This window comes from Limulus polyphemus, unplaced genomic scaffold (assembly GCF_000517525.1).
Source record: "Limulus polyphemus unplaced genomic scaffold, Limulus_polyphemus-2.1.2 Scaffold2618, whole genome shotgun sequence".
NCBI lineage: Eukaryota > Metazoa > Arthropoda > Merostomata > Xiphosura > Limulidae > Limulus > Limulus polyphemus.
In genome coordinates, this window is record NW_013668228.1 from 58,908 (window position 1) to 76,982 (window position 18,075).

Genomic DNA, 18,075 nt, shown 5'->3' on the forward strand with positions numbered 1-18,075 from the left:
ATTAGGGATGGCTAGCGCAGATAGCCCTTGTGTAGCTTTGCGTGAAATCCATAACAAACAAACAAACTCATAGTCTTTTTGTTATTTATATCCTGCCATGTGTATTCACTACCTGCTATATATTTGAACTCAACATTAGCACGTTCAGAACAACCTGTCAATTTCTATTCAGTTGCACAGTACACCGTTAAGATGTAGAGTAAGTGCTCATCCCAGTCAATTCGATTGTGGTTAAGAAATTTAGCAGCATATGTTTGACAGGCTGCGTCACCTTTTCTGCTAAGCCATCAGACTGGGGGGTGATAAGATGAATTTTGCATCTTCACCACACGTTATACAAATTAGAGGACATGCAGTTGTTAAAATTAGCCACCTAATTTATGTGGATCTCTTCAGGTACTCCAAACCATGCAATTTTAGTGCTCTGGAAGCATATTATCCATAGGCTGTGCAAACATACATTCCAATGTACAAGCCTCAGCCCACTTTGTGAAGCAGGCAATGGTCAATAACCACAGATGTATAGAGATGACCTCTTTTTCACCTCTGGGAGTAGATCAGTAATATCCAGAATTATTCTCTGGAGAGAAGAACCAACCATAATTTGTGGAATTTACCCCATTTAGGTTGACTTTTCCCTGGGTATCACACTATATGGTATTCAAACCAATGTCTCAATTCAGATATGTTCAGAATCACCACACTCTGATGCTCTCCAGTCTTTATGTTATGCAAAGTCTGAGAATCTTGTGCCTCAAATATCTGGGGACTACTAACTGCAACACAGTTTGAGAATTGCTGCTTGGAATTGATAAGAGTGGTACAGGACATGTTCCTCCATTCATCATTGGGTGTGCAACTGCCATAGTTTATGTGCACCTATGCTACATGTTTCAGTCCGAGTCAAACATGCTTCACATTCTTGAATGGCAAGGAATGCTAGATTTTGGTCTTTCAGTTGCTCTTTACTGAGCTTCTGAAGTACTAATAGTAGCATCCAACCTCTAGTGGAATCTCCTACAATATGGCTTATTGTTGTTAGAGCAGAAATAGTCTCGACTCCCACAAAATGTCCAGTATCTAGATCTCACCATCTGGAAAGATAGTCTATAATGCCTTTCTGTGGTATAGACCCATGCAAAAATGTACAATTAAATCCAACATGCTATCACCCATATGTGCTTTTTATTAAAATTCATCAACCATTTCAGCATTGCATAGTCCACTGGAACAGTGAACTTTCTATCATATAAGTAGTGCCAAAAGCATTTTATGAAGACAACTGTAACTGCTCTGACTCCACTATTACTAATGTCAGTGTCTAGCAGGAATTCACAATCCTGTCTTTGATGTACTAACAGTGGTACTTCTAATAAGCATGCTTCAGAGACTTGATTGCATTCCTCACTCCATCTGAAGTATGTCTCTACCCAAGTTAGAGCCAATAATGGTGAGATGATCTCTGAGAAGTTGTTCAGAAAGCTGTCAGTAATAACTCATAAAACTGTATAAGTCTCATTTGGTCAAAGTTTGAAGCCAATCCCACACCAGTGATATTTTAGCAGGAACCGCAAAGCTTCCTTTCTATACTATGATCATAAAATTCCATTTCTTTGTGCATGAACACAAAATTTTTGGATTTCAATTTCAAGCTTGTATTTTATATATGCTGGAATACTGTCAGTTTCTCAGCCACGGACTCAAACACGTGACCAAACATTGACATAGATCAGACATATTCCCCATTATAGCCCTATAAGTGTAAACTCCTTCAGCCTCTTTAAAGTGGTGAATACATTACATATGCCACAAAGCATGATACTAAATTCATACAAACCATCTCTCATATTATGAGCAGTTTTATGAAGTTTGACTTGCCAATGTCTAGATGGCAGATCTAAAGTACTGAACAAACGAGTCCATATCAATGCATCTAGACATATGCCTGCTCGTAGTAATGGCTTGGTGTTAAAAAGAGTTACGACATCCATATGTTTAAAATCAAGACTCTGAGTATCCTTTTCTTCTTTCTGACAATTACTACTAGTGATGACTAAGCTCTGGTTGCGAGTCCTTCTTGTCATGGAAAATGTCATTTCCCATATAAGATGTCTTTATAAACTTAAATCAAACAACAACAAAAAAAAGGAGTAAAAGGCAGTACACACTTTATCAGCTACAGCAAATTCCACTATAACCCAGGTTTGAAACCTGGCCAAGGCATCAAAATTGTCCTATTTTAATTTACCTATTGTCTCTGTGGTAAGTCTGGATAAAATTGAATTAACACTAATGGTACACCACATAGGTCCACTTGATAACTGGAGATCAAGATATTGATTATGGAGTAGTAGTAAAACTTACTGACTGGATTGATGAAAATGAAATAATTTGGACACAAAGTCAAATATAAAATAAACTATTTCTATTATACAATGAAATACAAATACAGTGTGTGTAGCTGCTTGGTTGTTTGAATATGTTGAACTGTCACTTTTACTGATTCTTCCTTCAGACTACTCAGTTGAGATCTTTTATCAGGTTGGCCAAATCTAAATTTTCAAGGTTCCTTTAATTAAAAATAACAATTACATTTATCCAGAGTGACTTGTGCTACTGATGTGACTGGCCATTTTCATTCAAACATAGGTAGTGCTGTAAACTATATACATCACTTGAACAACCACTGAAAAACTTTTGTCAACATTCTTGCACATGTCATATTAACCCTCTCTCAATGGACAGGTCAAAGGGTGCATGTCATGACATTTTAAAGATATTTTTCAAAATTTAATCAAACATCTGTATTATCATTGCTTGTCAATAAAATTATCACAATACAGTTTACAATTCAAATTTTAATTTCTTAATTCAAATGAAAATATTTAAAATAAATTATAAATATGCCATTTTGTGTCATATGGTATGTTTCTTGTCTCGGTTTATTTTTCATTTTTTACACCTACCACACAACATCTATAGTGGTTAACAAATTAGAAACTTAAGCTTTAGACATTTAGAAAGTGGTGATAAAAAAACCATTACATATTTCAAAAATTTTCTTTGTCCCTAGGTACTCATGTTACACATAAAACCAGTTCCGTTTTGGACCAAAAAGAACCCAATTTCCAGACGTGGCTATGGGCTTGGTTAATGCTAAAGGGGATAGAACAGTACTACTCATTTTATTTCGCATTTTTCAACCATTGAAATTTTATGGTGATTATGAGTCAAAGTGACCAAGCCCATAGGAAGTTAAGATAAAGAAAATAACATAAAAATATAGTTTTTTGAAAAATAACATTTGATATTTATTTAGAAGGTTTCAGATATTATGCAAATGAAGTCTGAAAATTTTTAGATGAAGAAAAGTATTTTGAATCAAACATGAAAATCATGAGCAGTTGACACTCCAATTCCACATATTAACAGACCAATTTTTCTTAACAATACTTTAATAAAAAATTCTGATTTTTTGTCTACAAAAAATGGTAGTAGTGTTTATTAAAAGATTAAAAAATTTTGTGACAGTACACAAAACATTTTAAAAGTTATAGTATGGAAACTCCAATGGTAAATTTGAGGTCATTGGTCAGTGTAATCCATAGTCAGTAGCAAAAAGAGTTAAGCAATGTTCCCTCCAGGTGGTAACAGGTATTATCTTTTAAGAACAACAAAGGAAACTTGAAATAAGATCAACTTCACATTGTTATCAACCACGTTATGTGAAACTTGCACAAAGAATGAATTAATTATAAATGTTGTAATACTGCAAGAAGATAGAAACCCATGGTATATCCAAATACCACATGAATAATATTTTTCTAAGTTTTCATGCAGTTTCTGTATGTAGGTTATGATATTCTTGTAAACATTTGCTAATCCTTTTCAATATGTAGAGGCTACAAACTGCAACCTCTAATGCAGTATGTCCTCAGCTGTGTATTTCTTAGTCTTAAACTAGCATGTGTGCATTTCTGTATGGACTTCAAGGACTTCACTATTCAGGAACATATACAAGCTGTTTGTTATAGCATTAAAATAATCAAGCCTTGTTTTGCCTGGGTATATAAATAGAATATTTCCTGAGTTCTGTTTCTTGACTTTCGCTTCTATTTTGTAGTTGTCTTTAAACTTTCTACCCCACACATGCATTTTCAGCAACATTGCACTATATTACTGTTGAATAATTTTGTTTCAAAGTACACTTTTGCTTGCTCTTTTTCTATTACTGTCTGTGTTCAATTTATTCTTTTCTTATCAGTCCAGAACTTGAGTTGTTGCTGAAACACTTAGCCTTTCTGTCAGACATCAGTGAACCTGAATACCACATATGGTTATCATGTATATTATCTCATGACATTGCAATGTTTATATTTTAAAAGTTTACTGGTGAGTTGTTTTAATATAAAGATTTATATGTTTATTAGTTCTAGTAATTTAAAGAAATCTAACATTCAAGTTTAGTTTATCATTTTATATCCATTTCATAACCATGGGGCAAATTTTGTAGGTTTCAGTGAATACTTATTATGAAAATTGAGAGGTAACATTAAACTTTTAAGTAACTGATGCTTTCGGAAGCAACAAATAGAAAATTCAATCTTGGAACATTTTTCAGAAGTCTTGGAATTTTGTTCTTAGTTAAGAGTAAAACCCTGGAAAGAGTAATTGTACAATGTAATTCATAAAAAAGAAATATTTTACAGTATCAGGATTGAACTACTACTCTCAAAAAGCTATACTTGTTATTTTGTTTGTACTTAAATCTGTTCTAACCTTCAAATGCTACTTAGTGATCTGTTTCATATTAAATAATTTTATGTGCTTGTCTGTTACAATAGTCAGTGTAAAGAACTGATCAAAAACATTAGATGAAACCATTCATTTTCTATATAAGATATACAAGTAACATCATTTGTAATTAGTAGGTTTAACTGCAATACTGATGGTAATATTGTTATTGTTTTTTAAACCCACATATGTTACTACAGACTCTGTAACCAACAGTCATGGACATGCATGCAATTTCATTTGTAAATAGTTTAGAAAAGATGATGAGACACTCAAAATATGTAAACAAAAAATACTATCAACATGGACCCCATTGGTAATTACAGAGTTAGTGTAAGAGATCAATATTTAATAAGCATGTTATTATCCTAATACTTTTAATGAAGAATTTTAAGCAAAGTAATAAAGCTGGTATCACCTAAAAATGTTCTCATAAAAAGATTTTAGTTATATCAAAAACTTTATAACCTTTTTTTTACACACTATATAAATGTTCACAGTAACGCATTTCAAGTGGCACAATTTAAGGAAATTAGTGGAATAGTTTATTGAATAAAATATATAATGGACAAAAAAAATTAAGCTGCAGAATTATTTCATACTGAATACATATTCATGTTATCTCCAAAAAAGTTTCTGAATATTTAGTAATAAGTTATTTTCTAAATATAACCACAGCTACTCTTTTGTTTCCTCACAAAAAGTAACTTGTAACCAAACATTTTACATCACAGAGGCGAACTATCAGATGATCCATCTTCCGTTAAATCATCATCAGGTTGTATTCCATAGTGTACAACACTTCCTTTCCTATAAGCCCATGCCATACATTCTGTGGTGAAGTGAACACCAATATCTCCTTTATTGCTAACTACTACTACACCACCATATCCCTGGACACGATTTTTCATGTACTCTAATCCTGCCACTGCTGCTTCTTGAGCTTTCATTCCTGTAATTTTAAAAATTAAATAACAGTAACAAAGCTTAGGATAAAACAGTAAACATGTACATGGGTAACACAATTACAAATTACATAATGTCCTAGACATCTCTTTTCAGCTAAAAAGAAAATGCAAGTTGTGTAATAAAAACTAAATATTTGCAGTTCACACACTTCTTCAAACTTATAAAAAAAATAAAAAATAAATATGAAGCCCAGTATATTGTTTGGTTCATTATGTTCCATTACGTAAGTTTTTTTTATTCAAAGTTCTGTTATTAAACAGAAAATACATAAGATATTTATGAAAGTAGAACATACTGTTTAACCTACAAATATACTGTAATTATTACTTCAACATTGTAAAACCACTCAGCTGTAATATGTATGTTGAATTTCACTCAGCAATAAATGACATATAATTTGAAATTTGTATACTTATAACTTACGTAAATTTCAGTTATACTAATATAAACATTAAAAGTAGTTTTCTATTGACAATGACATGACCATAAATCAACTACACAGTTCACTTTTCTCATATTAACATTTGGTTAACAACAATGATATCTGTTTAAACTTTCATTAAATATTTCACTCACTTTCTGATTTGTAGTAAAACTTAATACAGATCAGAAAAAACTTCAACATGAATGAACAAAGAACAAAATGTAAAATAGCTGAATGGAGCAAAGTACAAGTGTGTTTAAAGATAAAAGAAAGACATAAGCAATATACACATATATTACATGTTACTTTGCATGTAAAGTTTCTTTTACTTTTTAGTTATTTCTAAAATGCCCCTGCTATCTGCATCATGCCAAGTGTGGCAAAAGTAACATTTTATATATGTATTTTTGATTTAAAAGATTTTTGAAAATAAAAGTAAAGAAGTTTTAATTTTTAAAGACTAACAAGCTGCATTTTGTTTTGAAAACACTGTTATTGTCTAATTATAAAACAACTGTTTCCAAAAGTCAATGTAAGAGAACAATATGCCCTAGATTCTACACTTCCCAATTAATCTTTAATTTCTCATGTTTCTGTACCTTGTTGCATCAGTCCTGTAATATGTCGAGCTAAACATACTCTCATAATGGCCTCCCCATGACCAGTTGTAGATACTGCTCCAATAAAGTCATCAGCAAAACCTCCAGACCCAACACATGGAGAATCCCCAACACGACCTTCCTGTTTAGCAGTAATGCCACCAGTAGAAGTTGCACAAGCAACATGACCTGCAGAATCTACAGCAACAGCTCCTACTGTATCATGGTCAGAGCTGAAAAAATATAGCAGAATAACTGAAGTTATTGCACACAAAAAATATAAATATGCAGTTCTTCAGATAGCTAGCATATTTGCATAAAATATGCAGAATATTTTAAGATATATATGTCACTTCTTATTTTACACGTATCAGTTACAAGTATACTATCACTGATACACTATAATACTAACAGGTGTGGTTACTGATTGCACACTGTGAAAATGGCTATTTTTCCACATAGATGTTTGCATAGTGCTTAAAAAATGCATACAACAACTAGGAGTGTAAAGATACATCAAACTGTTGATATATTGCAATTATGAATGCCCTGATAGCAATGCATCGATGGTAAATTTTAGAATTGATAATAATCACAGATAGTACCCTCAACTGTAAATGTTTTCAATAGTTTATAAACTCAGTTATTCCCCAATTCTATTTGTTTTTCTATTGTTTTAGACTGATCTTATGGTTTCTACTCACCTGTAGAGGTGGTTATTATTTTGCTATACTCTAAGGAATGCATTAATTTAAGATTTCTTAATATACGTATGCTTGTTTATAATAAGAGTATACACTTTACAGGTATGCCCAATGCACAGAACATATTCCACATCGTAACACTGCTACTAAAGAACCATGGAGTTAGGTAAACTGTGATGATCAAACCATTCACCTGTATACCACTAAATCCATATTCAATGGTCACTTTAAAACTGAGTAAAGCAGCTAATTCTCATTATAAGACAAAATTCACAACCATTTGTTAACATTGTAATGTTAAAGAAGTAAGCCAAATATTCTAGGAGTGATTCATAGTCTACGTATCTCAGACTTTCCAAATAACTCGCATTCATGGAGAATGTACTACAAAGTGCTTGCTCACATACATTTAGTAAAGTCACTAAAAATTTCTTAGAAAACGAATTTTCAGTCATTTTGCAAACATTTTAACATTACTAATCTACCTACTGGTGTGCCCATGTATGTAGGCAATGAGTTTTCTAGAAAAACACACTGGGTAGGAATGTTTTCAAGAAGTGTCTAAATATTTTTTGCACAAGTGTTCTGCAAAATGAAATATGTTTTTATATATTTATACTGCAAGACTTTATTTTAGAAAGGCTAATAGCTTAATCCTATCACAATGGACTTGTATATTTTTACACAACCTTGTAACCATTATGACTCTAAAAGTGAAAGTACTTAATGTATCTTCATGAAATTTGACAAGCTTTGAGTAAAAATCAAGTTTTTTGTAGAATAAAAATCCAAATTTTTGATTAAGTATTTTTACTAAAACTTTGTCCTTAATTATATGATGTCAGTGTTGATTTCTTTGAGTGCAAAGTGATTTTCATGTTAAGATTAATAATATTTTTTTCATCTGAAGGTTTTCAAATTTCCTTTTCATAGTCCCTAAAATCTACTAACTACATATTAATTTTTTTTTCAGAAAAACTATTTTATCTGCTATACTCTATACCAGGGGTCTCCAAACTGTGGCCTTCAACTTTGGCTTATCCAGCCCGCCAACAGTTTATTAAAGTAATAATATAATTTTTTAATATTATAAAAACAAAAAATAAAACGTAATTGAGCAAAAGCGAATCTGATCACGTATCCATCCCTACTTAATTTTACCATGATCCCTCCAGCCTGCGAAGCCTAAAAAGATCTACCTCTTGGCCCTTGTCCAAAAAGGTTTGGAGGTCTCTGCTCTATACTATAACTATACAGAGTTGGTTGATTTGACCAGCCTTGTAACCACCATAAAGTTAGTAAATAGTCTTAAATGACCCTATTTTCTTCCGGGAATGACTACAAATTGTAACTGGAAACAACAATTGTTTATCCTAAATAACTTAAAGCTTGTAACAATATACATAAGTATTTACTTAAATTCTATTGTTTTACTGTCTGTTGAAATGTGTTTAACTAATAATAACACCACAAAAGTAGTAAATCATTCAGAGAATGAGAAGTTCATGTTACCCTATCATATTATGTAAAGCACAGGCTACTCATAAGCACACTTCCTGAAAAAGTTTTTTATTACTATTTTTCTTTATTTTTAATTAATCTAACCTAACAAGTTTCTAATTTGACATTTTAGTTACTCTTATAATAACAAATAAAGAATACACAAGAAAAACAAGAAATATAGTACTTACCTGGGTCTTCTTGTTTTTTTTTTTGCTGTTCACTGTCAATGAAACTTAAACCTACTTTTTTTTATATTAATGGTTTGGTTTGTTGTGAATTTCACACAAAACTAAAAGAGGCCTATCTGTGCTAGCCATCCCTAATTTAATAGTGAAAGACTAGATGGAAAGCAGCTAGTCATCACCACCCACTTGAGCTACGTTTTTTACCAACAAATAGTGGAATTGACTATCACATTATAACACCTCCACATCTGAAAGGGTGAGCATGTTTAGTGGGACAAGGATATATATATTAATGGTACTACCACAATAAATAATTTTGTTATTTAATTAAGTACTACATCTAAGAACACAGAATAATAGCATATAAATAGTAAACAATATCCGATAACTATCATAAACTGTCTGGATTTCTAACTATGGGATAAAAGCCCTTATAAATTTAGCTAAACTCCTTGAAGTGTTTCCCATGGGAATAAAGTATGAAGTGGAAGTGAAATAGAATATTGTTTTCTGAACAGAAAACAATGTAATAATATGTCATTTGACAGATTTAAACTTTGGCTTCCTATTCGTTATAAATAATATAGCATTAAATGCCAGAGAGAACTATAAGTAATTTGTGAAGGAGAATGTGACAGGTGGGTGTGGCAAGAGGGTATGATTTTTTTGTTAATGGCTCTGTAACCAAATAAGATTGAATGGTATAACAATTATGTTTTGCCAACTCAATAAAAATACTATAATGAGTAATTTATGTTAAATTCTGTATTTATTCAATTAAATAATATTAAAATTTGATTTATTAGCTACATTGTTATACCAAAATTATTCATATATATTGATAATAAAGTAGTTTAATTAAGTTTTGAATGTAATTACAAAAGGTTGTGACATACACACTTTGACCTACCCAATAAAAAAGGGGTTAAAAATGACCAAATAATGTTTTTGAACAAAATATTTATATTTTAAACATTTAAAATACAGGAATATTTACTTTCCAGAAAAATATGTTAAATAAATCGATGTTTTATAAAGGTATTACCTCTTTCCCATCCCAGAATTTACAGCAGTCATGAATGATTTAAAATAATTTAGTCTTTCACAAGCATATTCTGTAACAAGTGCTTCTGGTTTTGTAGCTGGCATTCCAACTTCATCAGCAAACTTATGAGCCCCATCACCAATCATAAGAACATGTTCACTCTAAAAAATGATAGATACTAAAACTATAGTCATAGCCACATTACAATTGTTTGTATACCAATAAACATCAAACTGAAAATTATAAAGCATCAGAAAAAATACAGAATTGCAGAATTAAAACACATTCAATTGACAGAAATAACAAGTAATTTCAACTAAATGGTCAATTTATCATTAGTACAATTCATTATTACACAAAATATTAAAGAAAACAAATAAGTTAGACAAGCACTACTATTTTTTTTTCCTACTAGTGCCTGACTGTGAAGTACTCTATGTTCTGTACAAATTCCCATCTCACTCAACTTATTTGTTTGTTATTAACCCATTCACTGAAAGGATTAACATACTCTAGTTTCATATATGCCATGCCAATACAAGCTCGATAATATTCTTATCAGTAATTAGTGCAGATCAATCATTGATTAGAAGTGTTTCATCATGCTCTTTTTCTTTCTAGTTATCATTCCACCACATTTGCTGCATGTTTAGGATTATTGTTGCCATGAAACTATAAATGACAATAATGAAATAAAATTGGAAAAGAAACATACTGTCGACAAATGTTAAAATATTAATTTAGGTGTACACTTTATATTTTTTCTAAATATAATTACTGGATTATAATTACAAAAGTTGAATTGTTTGTCATTAATTTGTTTTATTTTCATATTTATCACACTACTAGAAATAAATATACAAGCTTTTAAGTTGCTGAATTATAGCCTGACTGAGCTAATGATAATGAGTTTTGTAGGCTTTTGAATTAATGTTATTACTACAGTTACTAACACTGTATAGTTATATGTAAAATCAATAACAGAAGTAATGTAAATTTATCAGTAATGCTAGCAGAGGTCTTCTTCATCCCCCCCCCCCCAATACCTTTACAACAGCCTAATAAATCCATCCCTGTTCTGAGTAACAGTTTCTCAGAATATAGATCTCTAATCATATTTCACATAATTTCAAACACCATGAATCATTTGTTTGGAAAATATTTAACATAAAATCTTTATCTAGCGAGCTTTTACATTTCTTCATTTTATTTATCATATGAATGTCAGTATTGTACAGTAAATTTTATATATTCAATCTTGCACATGTTTTGAACAATAATTTTATTTACAACAATGACAGAAGCACTCAACTAACTGAAACATGATGTAAGCCCTGAAACTAGTCGTGTTTTTTATACATATTTTATTGGTGATGTTTTTAGGATAATAAAATTTATCAATTAAAAAAAAAATTTGTTTGAAAATAATATGAAGTAATATGTTTATTTACATCAACAAAAATTCAGTAGTTTTAGCACAGTAGTAATGGAGATATTTGTACTAATGGAGGGTTTGTTTGTTTGTTTTTAATTATGCACAAAGCTATACAAGGGCTATTTGTGCTCTGCCAACCACGGGTATTGAAACCCGGTTTCTAGTGTTGTAAGTCTGCAGAACTACTGGAGGGAGGAAGCCACACAGCACAACTAATTATATTTTAAGGTGTTATAGGTTTTGTACAACTTTGCATTTATGATACATTTTTATGTACAACAGTTTAGGATAAACAAAGCAACTTACTCCTAAACTATTGTATCTAAAGACAGGGTTTCCTCTAACATTTCATATACATATATATTTGCCACAAGTTTTAGGACAATTTTATAAGTTAATTCTAGTATTGAAACAATTTTAACTCACAGATATTTTAGATTAAATATTTTGTCATTTTAAGACATTTATTTAAATAAAAGGTTGAAATTTTCATTTCTAAAGAATTTTGCCTCGAAATACAACAATCCAAACTAAAGTTGTCAATTTTTTTGTCCATCCCAAAGAACAACTATTTTTGCTAAGAACCTATCACCTTTTTAGATATACATTATCCAATTCTTGATTTTCAAGTTTATTTTAGTTTTTAAAAGCCTTGATTGAAACCTTATCTTTCCACATCAGTAGTTTGATCATTTACTTACTGAATAGCTTTGAAAACAGCTATAAAAATTAAATATGATTGGATATAGCAGGAATTAGAATAACAAGTAACAGTATATCACATAAATTGATTTTAAAGTTTTTCATAGTTTCTCTAAATTTTCCTTTCATTGTGAATTGTCAAAATATTTGTGTTAACTTGTATTCATTTGAAAGGTAAAGAAAATTTATTCGATAAGACATCAGATAACTTGAGATAAGATAAGCTTGTACAGTTTAGAGATGAGTTGAATGGGTAGCAAAGAAAACTTTATTACAAATTTAACACAGAAGTCCTCCCGCCCCCAACAGTGGCTGTGGCAAGTCATTAGGTTTAAAACAAAAAAATTTGCTTTCAATACCTGTAGTGGGCAGATAACAGATAGTCCCTTCTGTAGTTCTATGCTTTACAATGAACAAACACAGTAACAAATGTACACACTTTGGGGAAGTTTGTCATCATGAGGTATAAGTATTTTACCTATATGCAGGAATATATATATATATACATGTATATATATACATATTCATGAAACAAAAAATATCAGATGAATGGAGATTGTATACAACTTAATAAAAGTATCTTGCTGATGTTTTTTGTTTAAAAATACAGTTTTTATGTTTTAATACATATACTATGGATTTACTGAGTTGCAATGTTTGTGAACAAGAGTTTTCAAAAATTATGTTCACCAAATAAAATCATCATCAAATCAGCTGAGCTTACTGTTTAGTATGATAGGTGATTTCAAAATATTCAGATGACTCAAATCTTTATTGAATATTATTTCTATGTTTATCCTATTCAAAAAGGGTACATAAATAAATTAGCTAATTGGTTACATATTTATAACTGCAACCATGATATAATCTAATGCTGATTGCATCATAGACTAACACGGTTCACATTAATACGTTTAAGAGTGAAAGCTCATTTAAAGACTTGGTGCATGTACTAAAACCCTTCAGCATTATTGTCAAGGTGTTAGATATTTTTTCTGTGGAGAGGCGAGTAACATAGCCTGAAGAATTGTTTTAGAGGCTTATAGAAAGAATGAAACGTGGGAATCTTTCAGGTATGTTTCCTTAGGCTAGGTGCAGAAATAAATTACTCAGCAAGGTTCAAAGGCTTAGATAAAATATTATTAGGGATGTGTTTAGAGAAACACGTTTTAGAGAAGTATGACACTTATCAGACTATAAATGAAATGTATGCTAGAGATTGGCTCCAATTAAGCAAGCTAAGTAACATTATGTTTGGGGAAGCTCTAAAGAATTTCTAGCTAGGGAAAAGAGGAGATTGAAAAAATAAGATTTAGGGAGTAGTAAGTTAATTAATACTTTTAAAGATCAGTTGGCAAGTTTAAAGATAAGCATAGTAAATTAAAGATTAAGCTTATTTGCTATAATTTTAATGTTTGGACACTCCAGACATAAAACATAATAGTTAAGAGGTATATTAATATGTATATGGGTGCAAGCAGGGGTTTCTAGTCTAAAAAGTATTCAACTGGCAACTGTTAGAGGCCTCACAAACAAATAGATGATGCCAATCAGAAACTGTAAAATGAGATCAAGGTAATCCTGAAAAAAGATACTGGTTTAAAATTTTCATAAAGCCAATTTTGAAGCAACAATATAAGATTTATCAATAATAATTGGGATAATGAAGTAAAATGGACAGCTCTGAAAAATTAGAAAAATAAATTGGTTTGAATTCAATACAGGATGTCCTTAAAAAAGAAGAAAAAGGTAACATACAAAAGATAAGATCAAAACTAATTAGCTTGTTAAGAACAGTGTAACTAGATGTCCCAGTTTAGCCAAGACAATCCCAGCTTTTACACTGTTATCCTGGTGCCACAATGCATCCTTTGTGGGACAGCTGAATGTCCCTGTTTTTAATTTTAATTGAAACTTGTAAGTTTTTCTAATATTGTATTCAGTACTTTAAGTTTCTGATAATCATGAATCAACAGACAAATTTTTCAAAGTGAATAGGTAAGTTATCATACAGCTTGGAATGACTCAGCATAGCCTTTGAAGTTGCCTATATGGTAGACTGTACTAGACAACATGATGTAACTACTGCATACATCACTGAACATGTGATTTTGCAATCACCATAACACAGAGAGTAAGCTGAATGCAAATAGCAGATGCTTTTCTGAGACAATATTCAATTTTGAAGTCATGAAATAATAATTTTAAAGCAATTCAAGAGTGAACATGAGAGAAGATTTCACAAAAAAAAATCTCCTAGTCAACAAGAATTTGCTCAGAAACATTCACTTGTTAGAGGTATCAGTATCGATGATAATGTAAGCAAAGAAATGTGCATAATTTACTGTTATAATCCTTCCCCTTCACCCAAAAAAGAAGGAATTGCAGTTTGAAGATCTGGAAATATATGTTTCCAATATTATTATTTGAAAATCTTGTCACACTAGCTACGGGCATAAAGAAAATCAACAAAACATACTAAAAGTTTTAATGCACAGATAAGGTAGAAAACTTATAGAAGTAGATGAAAGCTAAGGATTTTCTTAAAAAATCAATTAGGAAATCAAAAAGGCCTTTCAACAAACAGCTGTTAAACTTAGTTGCTTCGTTAAAGTATGTTAAAGACATGGAAAATGTTAAAATGTGGATTTGGCCTTTAAAGGATACTGGTGACAAGGTTTCTCTTGAATGTCTATGAGATGGCTGAGCTTTTAAATGTTCTCTTATGTTTTTAAGAGAGAGTATGATAACCAAATCATTGCCCTTAACATTCTATAAAAAATACTGAAATAAACTGAATTGTGTAGATCCTAAGTCATTTATGAGAAGTAGAATGACTGGGAGATTAAAAATACATAAAGCACCAGGATTAGAAAATGTTCTTCCTAGTTTTAAAGAGGTGAAAAGTCAAATATATGAACCTCCCTCATTCATTTTTGATTGATTAATAGACAGTGAGCAGATGCCTGAGGTTTGTAGAGTTCCTAACATAATTCCTATTTTTAAAGTGTTGCTATAAAATTACAGACTAGTTGGTCTTTCTATGTAGTAGGGAAGACTGTTATAAAGTCTGAGAAAATACACTTTGTAAAATCATTTAGTGAAATATGATATTGTAAAAGAGAACAGACATAGATTAACTTAAGGGAAATTGCCTTACTAATCTGTTAACCATTTTTTTAAGAATTATATTGGTTAATGGAAAGGGTATGGACTTGGTGTATGTGCTATAGAAAAGATTGGCTAAGAAAATAACACTGGTGGGGCTGTGGAAAGGATGAGTTAATAAAACTTAAGGGTGACTGGGTAAGAGAAAAAAAATCCTTATTAATAGAGTTCAGTCAAACTGGACCACTTTTTTTGTCATTTACATTAATGACGCTGAATGTTAGCTGATGACATTGAATTATTGGGTATTGTTAGCTTTACTAAGGATGTTGAAAGACTATAGAAAAGGAGGTAAATATAATTTTTTTACTTTTTTTGTTTATTTGTAAAGGTGATAAGTGATCTTATAAAACACATACGTAAAAAAGGATTAAAAGTCTTACTCCAAAAATTTTTAATCTCAATGCTCGATCTGATATGGATTTATTTTTGCAATTTGGGAGAAATAAACTATCTCATTTCAAACATAGAAAAATTAATACTTTCACATTTCTTGTATATATATAAAATTAGTAATTTGGCAAATAACCTTTAATTATAGTAATTAAGTTCAAGGTAATGCATATGCAGTAATGTGCAGAGGTGTTTGAAAGGGCAGGGGCTCATTGACAAAAAGGCCATATTTCAGGCATTGTAATGCAAATATGTTTTGTCTGTTTGTTTGTTTTTTGGGAGGGAGGTGTTAGAGGAGACTATGGAGATTGTGAGTTGGCTCTGGTACACATGGGGTAAAAATATATATAAATAAATAGATCATTTATTCTTATTCATTTGGTCTTATAAACATTTGTATGATCTAAAACTAAACACTGAATTATTTCATATTAAAATTTAACTAAAATCAAATTTTTTTTTTTACTATAAAAATCCTATGAGTCCCTGGGTGCCATTTATTTGAAAATTGATTTTTTTTTGCAGCAAGCATAGTGTGAAATCAAATGTATCTTTTAGTAGTTGTTGTCATTTTTTTAATGCAGAGAAAAAAGGGCACTTTAGGGCATAAGAGCAGGGGCTTGAACTCACTTAGCCACCTCCTGTGAACAGTGCTGAGTATATGGATTACCAACATTTGGATTGCACATTTAACATAGCTATAGGAACCCACACAACAGCATGACTGACAAAAAACCAACAATCATGGCATAGTGCTGCTACTAGTAAAGCTAACATTATTTTATGGTGTATTCATACACATAATGATTTTAGGTTTTTACACTATCTCTATTCAAATCACTGGTTAGGCCTAGCTTAATTGTAGTATTGTTTGAGTTTTAGTCTCGTTATTTAAGAAAGGATACTGATTTACTAGAATTTAAGGATTCAGTGAAGGGCCATTAGAATGATTATTGGATTGGAAGATTGTTTGATAGAGATAGGTAAAGATAACTTGTTTTCTCTTGAGAAAAGAAGCATAAGAGGTGATCTTACTGATTAAGTTTATAAAATTATTTGGAGAAGCAATCAATCAATCAATCAATAAAAGAGAGGTCTCCGATTTCTTTTTAATGAATTCTTAAGACAACAATATGAGAGGAGACAAATTTGGAAAAAGGCAAGTTTTAACAGTGATTAGCTTGCAGAATGCTGTATAGTGGACAACAGCTAACATATAGAAGAATTTAAAAGAGGAATTGATGACTTCTTAAAAACAAACAGCAACTTTTCTTTCTTCTTTTGGGTGGATATATTGGGGCAGCCTTCAATGACCTAAGTATCCCTTGCTGTATATATATTATTCTCTACCACTAAAAAACTAGTTATACATACAAAAAACATTATTATAAATACAGAAACTTAATATATCATTTATATTGTTACGACAGCGAAAGTCACGAGATGCTGGGAGCATGTGAGCTGAAGTTTCTAGAAGGATCATGAATTTTCCTGGCAACTCTAGTTGGTTCGAGGCACCCTCGTTTTTAGTACATAAGCCTGGCGAGAAAAAACAGCACGAGATAAGAGATAGATATGCAGATAGATTGAAGATAGAGATAATTGAGTCAAGCGAACAGTAGACACCGTAACTAAAGTGTGTGAATCACTGTGATTTATAGTATGTTATAAAAGTTGTTAAGTGTATTACAAAGTTGTATCAAGAAAGCATAAACTAGTTTTAATTAAGAAAGGACTTGTATCACTGAAATTCCTCGGAAAGAATTTATACCGGAAATTAAGGAAATTATCAAACGAGCAGAGACGTAATAATATTTTGGGATCTAAATTTTCTTTCTTCCAGTACTATGAAAGGATAACAGATTTGTTCTATTAATGAATACATAAAAGAAATTAAATCTATAAAGGAACTGTTGCTATACAGTGTGGTAAAATCAAATGTTTGAATATTTTTTTACTTGTTCACAGTTATTTAGGTATTCTAAAAATGGGTTGATTATTTTTTATTATCCAAGACATGTGTTTCTTATTATTACTATTTCCTGCATTTATAATAATTATGTTTTTTTCAATAACCAGGTATTTAAACAAGTAATAGGAGTTCCAATGGTAGCTAACTATTCTATTTGTATTGTAAATATTTTTATCTTTATT

The 18,075-nt window shown here is 30.9% G+C and overlaps 1 protein-coding gene across 8 annotated transcripts in view; it reads right to left on the bottom strand.

The window, feature by feature from the left end:
* Positions 1-5,316: 5,316 nt before the first annotated feature.
* Positions 5,317-18,075, bottom strand: part of LOC106467449 (isoaspartyl peptidase/L-asparaginase-like) — a 25,211-nt gene continuing 12,452 nt past the window's right edge. For all 8 annotated transcript variants that reach the window (XM_022395635.1, XM_013927800.2, XM_022395634.1 and 5 more), the window contains exons 4-6: positions 10,224-10,384; positions 6,787-7,019; positions 5,317-5,746 (exon numbers count right to left, since the gene is read on the bottom strand). In XM_022395635.1, coding sequence (XP_022251343.1) covers positions 5,523-5,746; positions 6,787-7,019; positions 10,224-10,384 — 618 coding nt within the window. In that variant the 3' untranslated portion in view covers positions 5,317-5,522. The remainder of the gene's footprint in view (positions 5,747-6,786; positions 7,020-10,223; positions 10,385-18,075) is intronic.